Source organism: Octopus bimaculoides, chromosome 2, assembly GCF_046866305.1.
Source record: "Octopus bimaculoides isolate indiv1 chromosome 2, ASM4686630v1, whole genome shotgun sequence".
In the NCBI taxonomy this organism is placed as follows: Eukaryota; Metazoa; Mollusca; class Cephalopoda; order Octopoda; family Octopodidae; genus Octopus; species Octopus bimaculoides.
In genome coordinates this window covers 127438541-127458485 of record NC_142929.1, presented here as the reverse complement: position 1 = coordinate 127458485, position 19945 = coordinate 127438541, and the positions used below count along the sequence as shown (strand labels likewise).

General features: G+C 34.9%; 1 protein-coding gene across 2 annotated transcripts in view; it reads right to left on the bottom strand.

Moving 5' to 3' along the window:
- Window positions 1–14275: 14275 nt before the first annotated feature.
- LOC106871216 (LETM1 domain-containing protein 1) overlaps window positions 14276–19945 on the bottom strand; it is a 174159-nt gene continuing 168489 nt past the window's right edge. For both annotated transcript variants that reach the window (XM_089347660.1, XM_014917565.3), the window contains one exon: window positions 14276–14800. Coding sequence is in view for 1 of the 2 variants with exons in the window: in XM_014917565.3 (XP_014773051.1) it covers window positions 14685–14800 (116 nt within the window). In the remaining variant the exon portion in view is untranslated. The remainder of the gene's footprint in view (window positions 14801–19945) is intronic.

The following is a 19945-nucleotide window of genomic DNA, read 5'->3' as shown; positions in this document are numbered from 1 at the left end:
GTGGATTTGGTAGGCAGAATCTGAAGGAAGTCTACTGTATACATATACAAATGTGGAGGCGCAATGGCCCAGTGGTTAGGACAGCGGACTCACAGACATAAGATCGCGGTTCTGATTCCCAGACCGGGCATTGTGAGTGTTTATTGAGCGAAAACACCTAAAGCTCCATGAGGCTCCGGCAGGGGATGGTGACGAACCCTGCTGTACTCTTTCACCACAACTTTCTCTCACTCTTACTTCCTGTTTCTGTTGTGCCTGTAATTCAAAGGGCCAACCTTGTCACACTGTGTCACGCTGAATCTTCCCGAGAACTACGTTAAGGGTACACGTGTCTGTGGAGTGCTCAGCCATTTGCACGTTAATTGCACGAGCAGGCTGTTCCATTGATCGGATCAACTGGAACCCTCGACATCGTAAGCGATGGAGTGCCAACAACAACAACAACATATACAAATATTTGTATGTATCTGTTTGTGCCTTCTTGTCTTGACATGATGCAATAGTTGTAAAGGAGTGTCATCATCATACCAATGGTGTCCTTTATTTCCAATCTCCCATGAAAATATGTCTGGCTCTTGGAAAATATTACCTTGTTTGAAAACACGTAAAGGTTAGCAACAGGAAGGGCATCTAACTACAGAAAATCTACCACAGTGAATTTCATCCATCCCAAACAAAGATTGATTTCTTTTGTGCTTTTGTTACATATCAGGGGTTCAGCAATAAGCAAGATAGAATAGGGATCCAAATTTCTCAGATTTGATCTTAGTTATTCAGAAGTATTAATGGATTATATTTTCTCCGAGGAAAATAAGTTATTTCTCTAAGTTATTTTATTAAACAAACACTTTTTAATGTGAGCTTGTAAAGGCAGGCTTTTGTGACATGTAACTCTAATGTATGAGAATTACATGTTTCAGGTGAAATAAAATGGCTGATTGATGGCTGGATTGAACTTAAAAGCAAAATTTAAATATTGTAATACATTAGAGGTGTCAGGTATGGTTGAGTGATTCAGAAGTTTGCTTTGCAATCGAGTGTCCTTGGCTCAGTTCAACTGCATGGCTCTTTGGGCTAGTGTCTTCTGCTATAGCTTCAGGCAAACAAATTCCTTATGAATGGAATTGGCAGGCAGAAAGCAACTACATGGAAGCTTATCACCCGCCACACATACACCAACACATGTGTATGTGCATATGGGTATGTATACACACACACACACACACACACACACACACATATATATACACATGCACAAAACATGGGTGAAAATACACAATAACATTAAGAGAATGACTGCAATATTTTTAGAATAGTTTTAGTAACAAAAGCAAGTGTAACATTTCATTTAAATATTTCATCACTTTTCACTATATATGTGTATGTATTTGTGTGTATGTGTGTGTGTGTGTGTGTGTTTGTGTATACACACACATACGCATATGTACATATTCATATACAGATATATATGCTTATTAGTGTCTTTTAACGTCCGCTTTTCTGTGTTTGTAGCAGTCTAAGGGAATTCATTAAGGCAAAGTTTCAGCAGTTCATTGACTTTACTGTTGCCCCCTTTGCTTGTTTCCAAGTCAGATAATATTTCCCCTTGAGCAAACGTGCTTTCATGGAGGATTAGAAACAGATGATGCAGCTTGTTTAACTGTGAACACTCATTTACAAATATTACATGACATCAAAACAAGGAAGTGCACACACACACACACACACACATGACAGGCTTCTTTTAGTTTCCATCTGCTAAATCCACTTACAAGGCTTTCATTAGCCTGGACCTATAGTAGAAAAAAACTTGCCCAGTTGCCATGCTATTATAGGACTGAACCCAAAACCACATAGTTGGGAAGAAAACATCTTAACCACACAACCATGTCAGCATTTATGTGAGTGTATGTTCATGAAGTGGTCACTTCCTCTGCTTCACATGCGGTCACCTGAACTACACACGGTGTTGTATTTACATTCCTGGTAGCTATTACATTCTATAGTTCTGCTGTTTTGAACTCTTGTGGTTGGTGACAGGGAGAATATCCAACTTTAAAATACTGCCTCAAATAAGTGTGTCCAACATACACCAATACAGAGAAAAAAAATACAAATGTGAGCCTGAATGATACAAGTGAACAAGCTATAAGCATTCCTTTTTATATTCTTTTATTCTTTTACTTGTTTCAGTCGTTTGACAGTGGCCATGCTGGAGCACTGCCTTAAAGGGTTTTAGTCGAAGAAATCAACCCCCAGAGTTTATTCTTTGCAAGCTTAGTAGTCATTCTATCAGTCTCTTTTGCTGAAACACTAAGTTACAGGGGCATAAACACACCAGCATCAGTTGTCAAGCGATGGTAGGGGTTAGGGTGGGGGGGGGAAAAACACAGATACACACACACACACATAAATATATACATATATATATAACAAGCTTCTTTCAGTTTCTGTCTATCAAATCCACTTGAAAGGCTTTGGCTGGCATGATGCTATAGTAGAAGACACTTGTCCAGGGTGCCATGGAGTGAGACTGAACCCTGAACCATGTGGTGGGAAGCAAGCTTCTTACCACACATCCATGCCTGCACCTATGTGAACAAATTAATCATATACAAAAATATATATTTAGCCATGTTATAAAATAATTGTCTATTCATGACCCTTGGAGTGAATATGTCAATTTGACCAGTAAAGAATTATAATTTTGATCTAGTTGGGTCTAATTCAACTTTAGTGCATTCTAAACCAGGTGTGTACACACACTCCTTCTCTCTCTTTCCCTCACACATACCCTCTCTCTCTCTCTTTCTGTTTCCCTCTTCCCTATATATCTCTGTCTCTTTCTCTCTCTATCTCTGTCTATTTGTCAGTCTGTCTGTGTGTCTCTCTCTCTTTCATTTAAGTTATTTATATATTGTTAGAGTTTCACAATCAATCAGGGCTTTGAAATATGCCAATGTATGATAAAAATTATATTATTTCTATAAGAATATATATTTAGCTCTGCATTAAAATTGCTTTAGAATAACAGCATGTTTGTGTATATATCATCATCATCATCGTTTACCGTCCACCTTCCATGCTAGCATGGGTTGGACGATTTGACTGAGGACTGGCGAACTAGATGGCTACACCAGGCTCCAATCTGATTTGACAGAGTTTCCACAGCTGGATGCCCTTCCTAATGCCAACCACTCAGAGAGTGTAGTGGGTGCTTTTACATGCCACCGGCACGAAGGCAAGTCAGGCAGTACTGGCAACGGCCACGCTCAAAATGGTGTATTTTATGTGCCACCTGCACAGGAGCCAGTCCAGTGGCACTGGCAACGATCTCGCTCGAATGTCTTTACACGTGCTACCGGCACATGTACCAGGATGGTGACGCTGGGCACAGGTGCCATCACGATTTCGCTTTTGCTTGCCTCAATAAGTCTTCGCAAGCCGAGTTTCGTGTCCAATGAAGGAGACGACGTTGGCATGGGTGCCAGTCGTCGAATTTAGTTCGATTTCGATTTCACTTGCTGCAACAGGTCTTCGCAAGCGGAGTTTAGTGTCCAATGAAGGAAGGTACGCATAAGTGGGCTGGCTATACCCCTGGCAGAGGCTTTGGATTTAGGTCTCACTTGGCTTGCCAGGTCTTCTCACGCACACATGCATATGTATGTGTGTGTGTGTGTGTGTGTGTGTGTGTGTATATACACTCACACACAAACACATGATGAAGGTGTGCAAGCTAAAACTTTGGTCACAGTCAACCTTTATCTTGTAGATATTTATTGTATACTCTACTAAAAATTATTGAATGATCCTTCAGTATAATCTTAAATAGTTTGTTTTTGTGTTTAGCTTGACATAAACAGCCGCACATACACATAAAGAGCAGTACGATCCAAATTAATGCTGGTACAAGAAGTTAGTAACCATCAAGCATGTAGACAGTTTGTATAGATGACAAAAAATGGATAATATATGACAAAGAAAATTTAATAACTGGTGTATGTTCTACAGTTTGTACTATATTGAAATAACTGGAAATTTCAATGTTAACAGCTACTATACAACTCACAATTTAGCGATGCAAATTGCTAATAATGCAAATATAAATTAAAAAATTTAAGGAATGGAAAAGGTAAATAAAGACTACATATGTTTCAAAGCTAAGCTTAATATATTTTACATAACTCATAACAAATATTAAAACAGTTTAGCTAATTTAATCAGCAGTTGTTTATATCATCATATCGGGAAGACTCATCTCAATGTGATGATGTAAAAAACCACCAGTAATTTGACCTGAGGGTTAGCTAAACTGTTTTAGTATTGGTTATAAGTTATGTAAAACATATCAAGTCTAGTTTTGAAACATATGTAGTCTTTATTTACCTTCTCCATTCCTTACAATCTTTCATATAAGCACATATGTATATATATATATATATATATATATATATATATATGAATGGCATAATATTTCTTTTATTCTTTTACTGGTTTCAGACAATGAACTCCAGCCATGATAAGGTACTACTTAGTATGATTTAATCAATATTATTGACTACGCTACATTTTTTTTCAGTCTTGTACTTCTTTTATTGATTTTATTTATTGAATGGTTGAATTACTTTTCGATGATACACACAGGTGCAGGTATAGCAGTGTGGATATGGAATTTACTTCAAAACCATGTAGTTTTGGGTTCTCTCCTACTGTGTGACACCTTGGACAAGTATCACTTATTGTATAGCTTTGGCCTGATCAACACCTTGACAATGAAACTGGTACACAGAATCTAAAAACTCATGATATATGCATGTGTATGTGTGCATGTTTGTGAGTGTGTGTGAGTGTGTGTATGTGTGTGTGTAATAAATGTTTACTTTCCCTGCGTCTTTGCAATGGTAATGTCATGTTTACTTTCATAAAAAAACATCTTGTAGCTCAATGTTTTTTTTGTGAAGACTTGCGGAATAAAAGGTACCTTATAAAAAACAGGTAATGGTTAGCAACAGTAAGGGCATTCAACTGTTAGATACTGCATTAATAATTCTCAGTCAGAAGAAGAGGATGAGATAACTTGATATGCTCTTTATGGTAGTATACACAAATATAAATATACATGCATATTGTCATCATTTTACATCAGGATCAAGTAAGTTTTACTCTGGAGTTACTGTTCTCCTAGGCATAGTTCCTCAACCATGCATCATGCATCTATCATCCTTTTGCCATGATTTCCATCAACAGATTCCCTTCACAACACCAACCACATTACAGAGTGTACTGGGTGCATTTTATAGTGGTACCATCACTACAGAGGCTGTTATGTCCTTGACAAGACAAAAGTCAAAAGTGTCCTTATCCTAAAATATCTCTGTTCATTTTCCAATCACTTTACAGAATGAACTGGATACACTTTTTTTTCTTTTGGCACCAGCACTAAAGAGGTTGTCATGTTTTTGACAAGGCGAGACTATGTGTTTTCTTGAACCTATGATGTCTCCACTTATACCTCAACATGTACTCAGTTCATTTTATCATAGCACCAGCACTTGCGAAGTTGCCAACTGTGTTCTATATAATTTCTTATTTCTTTATTGCCCACAAGGGGCTAAAGATAGAGGGGACAAACAAGGACAGTCAAAGGGATTAAGTCGATTACATCGATCCCAGTGCGTAACTGGTACTTATTTAATCAACCCCGGAAGGATGAAAAGCTAAGTCGACCTCGGCAGAATTTGAACTCAGAATGCAGCGGCAGACCAAATGCTGCTAAGCATTTCACCCAGCATGCTAACATTTCTGCCAGCTTGCCACAACATCATCATCATCATCGTTTAACGTCCGCTTTCCATGCTAGCATGGGTTGGACTATTTGACTGAGGACTGGTGAAACCAGATGGCAACACCAGGCTCCAATCTAAATTTGGCAGAGTTTCTACAGCTGGATGCCCTTCCTAACGCCAACCACTCAGAGAGTGTAGTAGGTGCTTTTACGTGTCACCTGCACGAAGGCCAGTCAGGCGATACTGGCAACGGCCACGCTCGAAATGGTGTCTTTTATGTGCCACCCGCACAAGCCAGTCCAGGGGCACTGGCAACGATCTCGCTCAAAAATCTTACGGAAGCCAGTCAGGCGGTACTGGCAATGGCCACGCTCAAAATGGTGCATCTTATGTGCCACCCACACAAGAGCCCTTCTATATAATTTCTGTTTACCAAATTCTACATGCAAGTATTGGTAAACTAAAGATAACAATGGAAGACATTTGCCCAAGGTGTTTAAGGGTGGAATCACACCTAGAACCTTGTTCTAACTAGTTGGCTAGGCATGTACTAACATATGTTTCATTAATTGATAACTTGAATTTATAAAACTTTTGCAGAATAATATATTTTTGTGGTAAGAACCATAAGATTAACACTAAAGTAATAACTTCATACGTATATAACAGTAAAGTGGAATAAAATGAATTTTAAAAATTACAAAAACTGAACAATGATATCAAGTTTAGTGACAAAATCCACTGCAGAGAAAATAATTTTAGTTTTAAATCAGAAATGTGATTGAATATCTTTCTACTAACCATTAGAGATTTTGATCTTGAGTGCCATAAAATATTTTCATTTGAATCTGTCAAAGATTTAAACTTCAAGTTGGTATCTATTGTGGAATCAGAATATGGCTATGGTTCTAAACAATTTTAATGGTTGTAATTATTCAAATTACTAATATCTCCATTAGCAGCAACTACATTAACAGAAACAACAAAAATTTAGATTATTTCACTTAATTTATAACTGTATTTTTTTTTTCTATTGTAATAGCCTTTTTGGAAACATGGAACTGAAACAGAATTCTATTAATTCTGTATTTCTGTGAGGACTTTTCTATTTTAAAAATTTCCATTTCAGTTTTCTAAGATATTTTCTAAAATAATGCACCAGGAAATATCAAACTGAGCTAGTTATTTTAGTGATACTTCAAAATAAAATCTAAAAGAGAAAGAGAGGGGGGGGGGAAGAGAGAGAGAAAAGGAGAAAAAGAAAAGATAAATTCATTATCAGAAAAATCCAAATTTAGTTATATGCCAGTGTCATTTTAAGTAAGTCTCAGTGAAAATTTAAAATTTTAGTTAGTTTTCTTCAATCATTCTGAGGTCATTAAGTTTCTGAGTCTTATTCATAGCTTAAACTGAAAGTAAATATCACAGCCATGAAAATTTGTATTCTGCTTTTAGTAGACCTGGTGAGAATAGTATTGGAAACAACAATGGTAGCAGCAGAGCTATGTATCATTGGATAGGTTGCATACTCTACATGATAGTCTATAACTACAAACATGAAGATATATTTCCATATCTAGAATCGAACTAAATCACCAGCTCTGCGGAGATTATAGAAGCTTTCTTCAATATTATTTAATGTAGGAAAGCCTATTAATCATAGATTTTACTACATTGTTAATTAAATTAATAATTCCTATCTGAGTTAATTAAAACTAACTTCATAAAATCAATTTATTTAAAATATGTGTACTATTAATACGGAGTAATTGGAATAATCTAAGAAAATCTACTACAGAATATTGCAGGAAATCAACAATAGAACCTGCGAAAAACTGAAATACTCTAATCAATACAGAAATATGTCATAGTACAGTAACAACAACTTTGGTAGTATTGATGTGAAAGAATGTCAGATTTGGTTATACCTTTGGACATAAGATATAATGAGATTCCTGAAGTTTGGTATGAAACTTAAAGAGTATGCTAGAATAAAAGAAATGCATTTATTTTATTCCAGAAAATGTTGAATTCATTATTGTAAATGTAAACCTAAATGTTGGATAGTAAGAATGAAATATAGAGAACTAGTCTGTTGTTTATTTTCAACTTACGTGTGGTGTATGGAGAAGATAAACAATTGTGTTAGGAAGATATAACTTGCTGGTCTTATTCTATGGTAGAAGCAGTGAAAGAGAACTGCTGTGTTACTTAGGTATATAATATAAGCTAGCTAACTTGTGTGTTGGAAGTATTGATAGAAAACTACTGCATCACATGTGTTGTAACACATAGCTCTCCTCTTTGTGTGATAGTGATATTCGAAATAAAGTTAAAACTTACTTCATCAATTGTCTATAGTAATGTAGAATTAGTCTATTTTAATTACATAATAGATCTTGCATGGTATTGATAATATTAAGGTGTGTCAGGAATATAATTGATTTTTTTTTTCATTTACACAAGCACAAAACCTTTAAATTTAATAGAAGACAAATGAGTAGTAGAGTCAGTTATGCCTTTTCTAATGGGATTGTATTAATATTTCCTTTTCACAATTACCTATCATCTGTCTTCATCCTCTTTTTTTCCCTTGCTGCCTAGGTGCAGGATGACTGAAAACAAAGCAAAACTAATTGACAATACTTGATTCTATCATTAAATAAGTGCTTTCAGCAAGGTGAAAATCAATTCTTGGTTAATTGCCTTGTATCTTGTATTATTTATGGACTGTAGTGTTAATCCATTGATTATAGAGGCACCACTGGAGACTTGGTCTTTATGAACAAGTCACCTTGACAGAACCTGTCTCCCTATCTCTCCAAGCTTCACCCAGAGGAAGGGTTAAAGTCAACACTTTAACATCTCAACTAGAGACACAGCACAGTTCCAGTGATAGGAAGTAAACCATTGACCTTTCAATAATTGTCTTGAAACCAGTTCTAAAATTAATTTTCTGACTAATTAATGTTAATTAATGTTAACCAAGATCATCAGCTTTATGGATGAAAACAATTTTTTTTTGTTTAACTCTATGATGAAAAGCCTTCATTAAAGGCCATTTGATGTAGTATCATTCTTTGACTCTAACATTCACTGAAAGGGATTAGTTTCCCAATACATAATTCAGGTCTTGTCTGCAAATCAATATTGAAGTTATATTGGTGTATTTGTATATTTTGTATGTCTGGTTCCAGTGGAAGACATAGGCCTTTAAAATGGTGTTACAGTATTGTTCAAATAGTATTTTTGTATCTAGATATTTGCAGTTTATTGGTCCATGTAAGCTCAAGCACACAATACCAAAAGACACATAAGAAAAGAATTGAGAGATTATGATTTTCATACTTTCCATAAAAGTATTAACTTCATAAGCAAAAGTAATTTAAAACTAAGAATCAAAATTGAACCAGGAATTTTGTATTGGATTTACATCCTCACCAACAAGGGAGCTTCAACACATTCACTCAACTTGTTACAGATAACATGTAAATATTCCTCAAATCCAACCCTTCGAAAACATGCTCAATAGTGTAGTCCTAGATACATTATGTCTGACAAACAAAAATAAATAAATAAAATTGAGAAGGTCATAGGTGATATATCTAAGACAGTGCTGGCCTGGGGATAAGTAATAACAACAATTACTGCTACACCATGGCACCTCCCAATATTGAAAACATTAATTATAAGAATTTCCCAAATTAGCACAAAGCCACAAATTCCTAAGGGAGATAACTGAACCTATAACAGCATGTCACTGGAACTTATTTAATCTTCTAGAGTGAGATGGGGGTGGGGTTCACTCAGAACATAATACTCTAAATTACTCTATTGCTGCCATTCCATTGCTCTCAAAATAATTGTTTCTAACTTAGGTACAAAGTTACAAATTTGGTGGGTGGGGATTAGTCAATGACAGTACTTGAATGGTACTTTGATCAATACTGGAGGACTAGCAGGTAAAGTTAATCTCAGTGAGATTTGAACTTTACTGATTTCAAAATAAGAATGGTTTATTTTACTTAAGCACAAGGTCTTAAGTATAGTCAATTTGTGATTTTTGTTCATTACTGATTCATATTTTATGACATCTCAACGGAGGGAACAAAGAGTTAATTTCTATAAGACTAGGAATATAAACTCTCTGTTGTTTCAGTTCTTGGAATAATACTACAAATACTACAGATTTATTTTAGAGAGGAAATGGGATGTTGTAGTATTCATTCAATTCTCAAGCGAATGACTTTAATATAATACAGACTGTCTTTTATACAGAAACACATTGATCCTGAGATCAAACAAAACTGAATTCCTTCAGCTTTTTCTTATCTCCATAACTATACTTTTACAACTACTATGTCCAACATTAAATACATCAATTAATTATTTAGAAATTTTCAATATCTTCTATTAACCAGAGTAATTTACGGAATTTGTGTGATGGGTGCTTCTGTTGATAAGTACTCCTGTACAGATTATGCATCTAAAGTTTTGGATTTATCACTCAGGTAGAGATTACATTGTATTGCATTTGTACTAATTACCAACATTTAATGTATTAAGTATTTAACGTATGATGATATTTAACACATAAGTATATATATGTTTAATGTAGCAAGTATTAAGTATTTAATGTATCAAGCACAGTATTAAAACACTTCAGCTACGACCATCCCATTTTGAATATGTCTTGGAAAGAAAACGCTATCAAAGAAAGGTTGGTTTTTAGATCAACAATGGAAAGAGGAAAAATTTATGATTATTGATGAGGCAAACAGCAACAAGTCTGGCTGGAGGATCAGACTCCAGAGATCATTGATTTGTTTATTTACCTCTGTACTACTAACATTGCTACAGATGTTAAACTTGGAAAGTGATGTGGAGAAGGGACTTAGTGGAGCCACGGCTTTAAAGAGATTAGGGAGAGCCTTTCACAAGTGGAAGCCAAAGATGAGACATAGAAGAAGGCTAAGCAGACCTGTGAGGATCTAGTTGAAAACTGTGGAGAAGGATCTGACAGATGTGGGCCTGGGCTTGGAGTAGGTTCATGATAGGTTTTGCATACAAGGTGGAGATCTCTCATCAATTCTCCATGAGGAGTAGGAGGAACCAAGACAAAGGCTATGACTGTGTTACAAACTCCTTTCCTACATATCGTATAAGGCCACTTCTCAAATGTTGCTGCATTTTTATCTTTGTAATTAACCAATATTTCAGCCTGTATCATATTAAATTTTACTGAACTCTTCCAGGCTTTCCATATCATAAACCCAGCAAATCCTTGCACAAACCTCAGGAGCAATATTGTATCTAGTGAGTCAGATATTAATTTACAGATCAGCAAAGCTTGGGCAGCACTTCAAAGTTTCAACACAATATGGAAAATTAAGGTTTCGAAGAATCTGAAAAGAAACTTCATTTTGAAACTGCTGGATTTGTGCTGCTTTATGACTCTTCCATCAGGATACTAACCATGTGCACACTTCCTACCATTTTGAATGGGTCCTGGACAGAACACCTCACTAATAGAAGATTATGAAATAAACTTTCTAAATTTATGAGAATCAGGCAGAGAAATATGTTACTAGACGATGCTTGTTTAGATAAAGAATCGGAGGTAGAAGAGAGTAAAAAATAGAGGAGGTTTGCTAATGTTCTGTGCTGTGAGGACACATGAAGTATTCTGAATTACAAACAATATGTTTATGAGAATCAGGCAGAGAAATATGTTTGAAATGACATCAGTATACAGGGTCTCAGGGGCAACAAAAGTTTAAAGACTTAGCAATGCTTTGATGAAAGATTAATTCTGAAGGTAAATAGACTGGGTTGTCAAAAGCCAGGTGTAATTATCAGAGGGGCCATTTTTAGGTTGCCATATATTTAACCCTTCAGCATTCAGATTTCTTTGTTTAATGTAATACTTATTTATTCACATTCATCATCATCATCATCATAGTTTAACGTCCGCTTTCCATGCTAGCATGGGTTGGACGATTTGACTGAGGACTGATGAACCGGATGGCTGCACTAGGCTCCAATCTGATCTGGCAGAGTTTCTACAGCTGGATGCCTTTCCTAACGCCAACCACTCTGAGAGTGTAGTGGGTGCTTTTACATGCCACCAGCACGAGGGCCAGTCAGGCGGTACTGGCAACGGCCACGCTCAAAATGGTGTTTTTTTACGTGCCACCTGCACAGGAACCAGTCCAGCAACACTGGCAATGACCTCGCTTGAATGTTTTCTAACGTGCCACTGGCACAAGTGCCAGTAAGGCGACGCTGGTAATGATCCATTGTTTTGAATTAACCATACCTTATCTTGTGGCTTCAAGATTTCATTCGTATGTTTGTATATTTTGAGAATAACATTCTAGGGTAGAGGTGAGAGTATGAATCTGGTCAGTTTTAACATAAAATGGAGAATATTTTTGGCCAGATTAAAAGATAAAAGGTTAAATAGAAAATTATACACATGAATGCAGGGAAAGTTGGAGATCTGTCATGAGTAATTTTGAGGTTATTAAAAGAATCTGGATAAATCATGAACCAGACCTACATGAATCTCATGTAAATTAAGCTTGCTCAGATTAGCATGAGGTTGATCCTCCAACCATTTTTATCTTCCATGGCATGTGACAGTTCTTAGTGGCATCCACTGTTATCTGTTAAGTGATTGATGTACACGGTGCAACATTATATTCACTCATTATTCATTTTATCATGCAATAAAAAATGATTAAGGCTTTGATTAATGAAAGTTTACAAGATGATTGTTGTATTTATTGACAATATATTACACATATATTTACAATTCAGAGCAGCCATCTTTTCATTCACCATAGCCCTTAATCATCATTTTATAGTTTTATCACCTTGCAGTTCTTTATGCTAGCCATTTTCAATGTTACAATTTGTTCGTATCTTGCTTGAGTCACTGTAAAAAGAATGTTGGGAAGTATTACATATTTGCAACTATTTTTGTAAATAAGAATGTTTTAATTTATGGTTGAAAACTGGGTGAATTCATCATCATCATTGTTGTTTAACATCTGCTTGCCATGCTGGCATGGGTTGGATGGTTTAACTGAGGACTGGCAAGCCAGGAGGCTGCACCAGGCTTCAATCTGATCTGGCAAGATTTCTACAGCTGGATACCCTTCCTAATGCCAACCATTCTGAGAGTGTAGTGGGTGCTTTTTTTATGTGCCACTGGCATGGGAGCCAGTCAGGCAGTACTGGCATTGACCACACTCAAATGGTGCCGTCTGTGTGCCACCGGCATGGAACCAGTCAGGCTGCACTGGCATCGACCATGTTCATATAGTGCTTTTGACATGCCACTGGCATGTTTAAGTAATGGATAAATGTATATGCTACACCCAATATGTCTTCATGGAGCTACAAAGATGATTGTGACTATGTTGAGGTGTCCAAAGTTAGGTGTAAGCCTCACTAATTAGTTGTTTCTTACATCACCAACAGGATACAGTAAATATGAATTCTTCTTGTCGCTAATTGGTTCCTACATAGCTTCATGATAACGACTCCATTTTCTTTCTTTTCTTTTTTTCTATTCCCATTAAACATGTCCTTAATCCCTTAAAACCCATTACCTGATTGGGGTTCTGTTCCAAGTACAGAAATGGTCAGTAGTTTGTAGCAGCATATTTCAATAAGAACAAGCAGTTGTTATTCCTTCTACCTCCGATTCTTTATCTAAACAAGCATCGTCTAGTAACAATTAGAAAGAGTACTTGATAGAAAATCTTTCAACTTTCATATTCTCCTTCTAGTTTGTTATTTGTCTGGTAACCTTCCTGGTCTTTGAGACTATTGCTTAATTTAATTTTTTTCTTTTTTTTTTCATATATACATAAAACAGATTAAAGAACTCACTGGTTCTGCTATTTACTGTTGTCTGCCATATTCTACCATCATTCGACATAACAAAAACAACGATGACGATGATGGTGATGATGATGATGAAGAGAAGGGTGGTGATGATCTTTATCATCAGAGATATTATTATAAAGGTGGTGATGATTTTGAAGATGAAAGAGTTAAGAAACCTAAAGCATCAAAGCAACATAGAACAATTATCAGTGAGCTACTGTGGCCTAATGGTTAGAGTGCTGTAATCACAACCATAGAAGTGTTAGTTTGATTTATGAACTGGGCAACACATTGTGTTATTAAGCAAGAGGCTTCAGTTCTTGTTGCTCTAGTTAACTCCCCTGAAAATGAGTCTTGTGTTCAATCAAGGGGTATCTTCCAAGGAAAGGTGCAACAATCAGCTGCTACTGTTTTAGTCTCCGCTAAAGAAATATCAACAGATGACCCAAGCTGTTCACATCAACCTCAACTTGATGATGATAATGATAGTTGGGTCAAAATGATTAATTCCCTGAGCAAAAAGGTTTCCATTAGTTAAACTATGTTTGAATATATTTTTTACAAAGACAACAAAGAGGGGAAAAAAAAAATACACAGTACACTTTGAAATTTATTACAATAGAAAACAAACAGCTACAAGCATTGAAATTTACATATACATGTGTGTGTGTGCGTGTGTGTGTGTGTGTGTGCGTGTGTGTGTGTGTGTGTGTGTGTCCTTTTGACTTGTTGTCTACAGCAAAAAGTTACCATTATCCAAAAATCTTAACCTCTCTTCTTGAGGTCAAGCACTTAGATTTGATATCTGTAGACATTTAACTAAACAGCTTAAAATTTACAAAGAAATTTTCTGCTTTCTAAATTAAAAAAAAAAAAATAAGTAGAAAATAAGAAAAAAACACATTATCTCTCTCATTTATTTTTCTCCTTTATATATATATATATATATATATATATATATATATATATATATACACACATATATATATAGTAAACGATTTATTTATTTGCTTCGTTTTCTGCACACTGCAAGCTACGTTTGGTCAGTGGATGATTACTTGGTTGGTTGTAAGATAAGAATACAGGAAGATGTAGCAGTAAAGACAGACTGTTTTCTGTAAAATAAAGAAAAAAAGGATTATTATTATCATTGTTGTTGTTGTTGTTGGTTGTTATAAGTAATATAAACTCAGAGAAATACACACAGAATAAAGTTTGTTTTACAATCTTAGTTCACTAGGATTGGTAAAACGTTTCCCGAATCCAATTTTTTTGATTCCACAACTGACAGAAAATTTTCTCTTAACACACTAATTAATGTAAAACAATGGAGCCAAAGCGCCGAGAAGAACAACAATAACAACATTGCAACCTTTGTCATCATCAAACTGCCACTGTGATGGCAATCATCAATGTGGGTGATTTTGTATGCTCCAATCAACTGAATGGTTTTGCACATTGAACCATACATTTTTTGCCCCAAGTACTTCTGAAAGAGCTAACTTTCTAAGATCTGATCCAACTACATTGTTACATAGTATCATCATCATCGTTTAAAGTCCACTTTCCATGCTGGCATGGGTTGGACGGTTTGACTGAGGTCTGGAAAGCCAGCAGCTGCACCAGGCTCCAATCTGATCTGGCAATGCTTCTACAGCTGGATGCTCTTCCTAACACCAACCACTCCAAGAGTGTAGTGGGTGCTTTTTACGTGCCACCGGCATGGAAGCTATTTGACTCAACAGGTCTTCTCAAGCATATCATATCACCTGATGCATCAAAGGTACTTTTTAATGGACCGGACATGCAACACTGGCATCGGTCATGGCTGCGATATCACAGAATCATACAGTAGCCCATATGTCTGACATATTGTCATGTTCTTATCATATATTCAGTTAATTAGCTACTTACACATACATGCAAAAAAAATACATACACAACACACACCTTCACTCTCTCTCTCTCACTCTCTCATGCACTCATGCACACACACACACACACTTCAAATACACATACATACATCTTTCATTTTCTGCTCTCACTTCAAAGCAAATGCCGCTTTTTCACTTTCTCCTCTCTTTCAATTTATGCTCTCTTCAAAGCATAAAGAAATAAAAAATTTTTATGGAAATTAACAAACAATCATATAATCCCATATGATTGACCATATGATTGAGTTGACAACTTTGCTGCTTCAAATGAAAGAATGCCATAAAATAACTTACTTTGGCACACACACACTCTAGGTAAAACTTCTGTATGAATTATGTTATTTCTTGCTGTGTACATGCACAAAATAACAGCCCAAGTCCTATTGAAATGACCTTTATGTATTCTGTAATTTCTGTTTGTGATGAGCATATTTAAAAACCTGATTTTTGATATAAACTTAAAAAGAAGATTTCCCAGAAATCCTGTCCTTTACCTTATTTTTGTTCCTAATGTTTTTCCAATTCCTATGTTTTTGATACAGGAGATTAGGATTTTGCCCCCAAAAACACGTTCTCAAATTTTCTCCCTCCCAACCCCAATTTCTTCATTTTTGCTTTTCTCCAAATTTTTTCTTGGTAATTCATGGAGAAAAAAACAGAGGGTACAAATCTTTAAGAATTTTCTTCTTCCTTTTTTCTTAAAGAAACACTAAAATCTCCTTCCCAAACATCCACCCATCACCTCACTACTTTCAAAAAGCTACAAACTCCTAATGTTTCACTTCTAGCTTTTCGGAAAGTGGGTAAGTTTCTTCAGAAATGATGTTGTTTACCTGTTATTTCTAGCATGTTGGGTTTCCTGGTGGTGGTCTGGTATTTTTTTATATCTACTGTTTCAGTATAATTTTATGCAGGCATGAAACATCAGACGAAAGTGAAACATTAAAAGGTTTTAGCTTTTTGAAAGTGGGTGGCCGAGGTGGGGGAAGGGACATTGAGTGTTTCTTGAAGAAAAATTAACCTTTAAAAAAAATATATATATTTTCCAGATTCGTAATCTCTATTTTTCTATGTGGATAAAAAAAAAAATTCGAAAAAAAGTTACAAATCAAGAAATTGTGGTGAGGATGGGAGGAAATTAAAATTTTGAAAACGTGATTTCTGGGCAAAATCATATGAACCCCCTTTTATACGATGAAACAATACATAGTCTGTGATCCTTCTTAAGAACAGAAAGCACTTTTATGTAAACCCACCCCCACCTTCACTTTTAAACAAACAATAACTTCCATTATGCCAGTAATCCAGTTCACTATATATCAGCTGTGCCGATTCTTCCCATAAGAAAGAAACAAATAATACAATATGGCTGTAGGTCATAACACCAGGGCAACGCTAGGATACATTGCTAATCTGCAATAAATTGATTATACTTCTACAATGCACAAACTACTTTGTTTTTTTTTATACAATTCCAAATAATATTTAATTATAAAGATACAGCATGATTTTTTTTTGATTTTCTTTTTTTACATACAGTGAATGACTAAGGAAGTCCATCTGAATAAAATAGGAATCGAAAGAGTCTATAGACAAAAAATGGTGGAGAATCAATGTTTTATATAAAGAAAGAAACTTTTGCTGGATATAGACTCTTCTAAGATTTTTACAACTACTTTCTACCAAAAGTACCAGACTGATACTAGTTCAAACCGTAGAACTAAGTAACCAAACACACAAACTCCACAGTAAAGCATCAGAGAAGACCATTTCATTTCTTCATAGCATTCACTGTTGAATAGTCCAGTGCAAATGATACAATTGAACAACTGAAAGTTTGGAATCCCTGTTTCAGCAACACCTTATCTGCACTCAATGCTTGCAAAGGACAAGTATAACTTTTACCTAAAAGTAATGAATGGCATGCAGTATAGTATACTACATGCTATGGCAAGATAATCAAGTTGAGTTGAAATTCAGGATATTTATCTCAACAGGAAATGAACAAGGTCTTCTTTCACTTTTAAAAATTAGATTAAAAGAATAGTATAAGAAGTTATTTTAATTATGAGGTTGGAAAGTTAGGCCTCTGGTTTCAAATTCACCTCTCCAAGGATTTTTTTTAGTTGGAAGTTATAACTGTTTACAAAGATTGGTCCACAAGTTAAAGTGCTAATTTAATTATAATTTCATTTTGCTTCATATCCAGATCTATTTATTTACACATTAAGATAATAAATAATTTGTAACTTCAAGGTATTGTAAATAAGCAATATAATTTTCCTTTTAGAACCCAATGGCTTAAGTTAATGGAAAAATTAAACAACTTCATGCAATAAATACTATTAGTTTTCAACAAATTTTTTTTACGGCTGATTGTAAACTCTCATTAGGACTGTTAAAAATTTCTTGTACAAAAACCTGCTTTTAGGAACAGACATTTCCAAAGTATTGCATCATAATAAAAGCTTAATTTACATAGTAAAGCGTAGTTAGAGAATACTTTGAAAAGCACCATAGGAGCATCTATAGTACAGAAAAGTTAGTTTTTTAAAACTTTTCATATTTCAGTACTCAGATGGTAACATGCTAGGATTTCACAATTCAAGCATGTTCTATGTAAATTAGCATCTATGACTGTAAATTAGTAACTGTGTGTGTAAATTAGTTTAATACCAAACTTGGTGCTAAGCAATTGATACGCTTAAACATTACCAATAAGTTTTGCCTCTGTTTTTATTAGTTGTTAATTTACTAAAAAGGAAAAATCTAAATGAAGAAAATGATAACATATTCCATATTTTTCATATTGCAGAGAAACTTAAAATGGGGCAAAAAAATCAGAATTCTAGACTTCTGGAATATAATTAGAGACAGTTATGTTCAATGACAGATATCAAATTCTTTTGAGAGAAAAAAGTTATGCACTAGGTTATAGTAAAATGTTCTAAAAAGCAACAAAACTTTCAGATATAATGTAAAGTATTAGAAGCTAGATAAGCCTCAGTATCAGAAATAGTAGTATCTTAAGTGCTAGCTATTGTTTAGTAGGTAAGACTCAGTATATTAACTATAATACTAATACTGTTAGTAGAGGTAAAGATATTTATTTGATAATAGACCAACTACAAAATACAGTAGATCTCTGTTAATATAGCGGCTATAGTTGAGGTATACCAACTACAAAACAGGTTATCAGGAGAATAGAGGCAGTTACAAGCTGAAAAGTCAGTGTTGGTACATCAGCTACAGTACAGCTACTGTCAGTGGTGGTTGCAGTAGTAGTAGTAGTAGTAGTAGTAGTAGTAGATGTTAGAGGCAGATAACTTAGTCTTGATATATCAATAATAATACAACTACTGCCAATGCTTGCAGGTAAAAGAGATTGTTATTGAGATAGTATACTTTATACGTTGATGTTATCGAAAGATAAAAATAAACAGAAACAAATACTTGGAGGATTGAAAAATATATGTGTGCATGTGTGTGTGTGTATTTGTGTGTGTGTGTATTTGTGTGCGTGTGTGTAATTATATATATATGTGTGTGTTTGTATGTATATGTATATATGTAACACTACCAGCCACTCAAGAAGGAATTCAATAATTTAACTCAGTTATCTTTCTTTTAAGTTTATCAGATGATTCTTTCTTTTGTGGCTTTGGAGGATACCTTTGTTATGATATATTGAAAGACAATCGTAAGCTGTATTAAAATTCAGCTAACATGAAGAAGATTCTGCTGAAGAAGGCTGTAGATTTAACCATAAAATTATAATAAGTAGTGTCTCTCCTTTATAGCTTAGAATTAGTGGGTCATTTGGGTGGCAGCAGAAGTTAGCTAGCTTGGTTTGAGAAGAAAGTTCATGTGATTATTTCAGAATTTTCTACTAAAGAGACTAAAGACTGAGTCACTAACAGAAGCAACTGAAAATGATTAGGATATATACAGGAAAAGAATATAGAAAGTAAAGTTATAATGAGATGATTTCGAAGCTGAAAAATGAATTTCGCTGACACTGTTCCAGTAATAAAGTATAAAGTTAATATTATTATTAGTGATAAATAATGTGGTGAGCTGGTAGAATCGTTAGCATTTCGTCTGTCTTTATGTTCTGAGTTCAAACTACATTGCAGTTGACTTTGTCTTTCATCCTTTCAGGTTTGATAAAATAAGTTCTAAGGTTGATTTAATCGACTTTGCTCCTTCCTCAAAATTTCAGGCCTTGTGCCTATAGTAGAAAAGATTATTGATAATAATTATCATTAATTAGAAATTATATGAGATTTTAAAATAGTGGCACTTGTACCGGTGGCACGTTAGAAA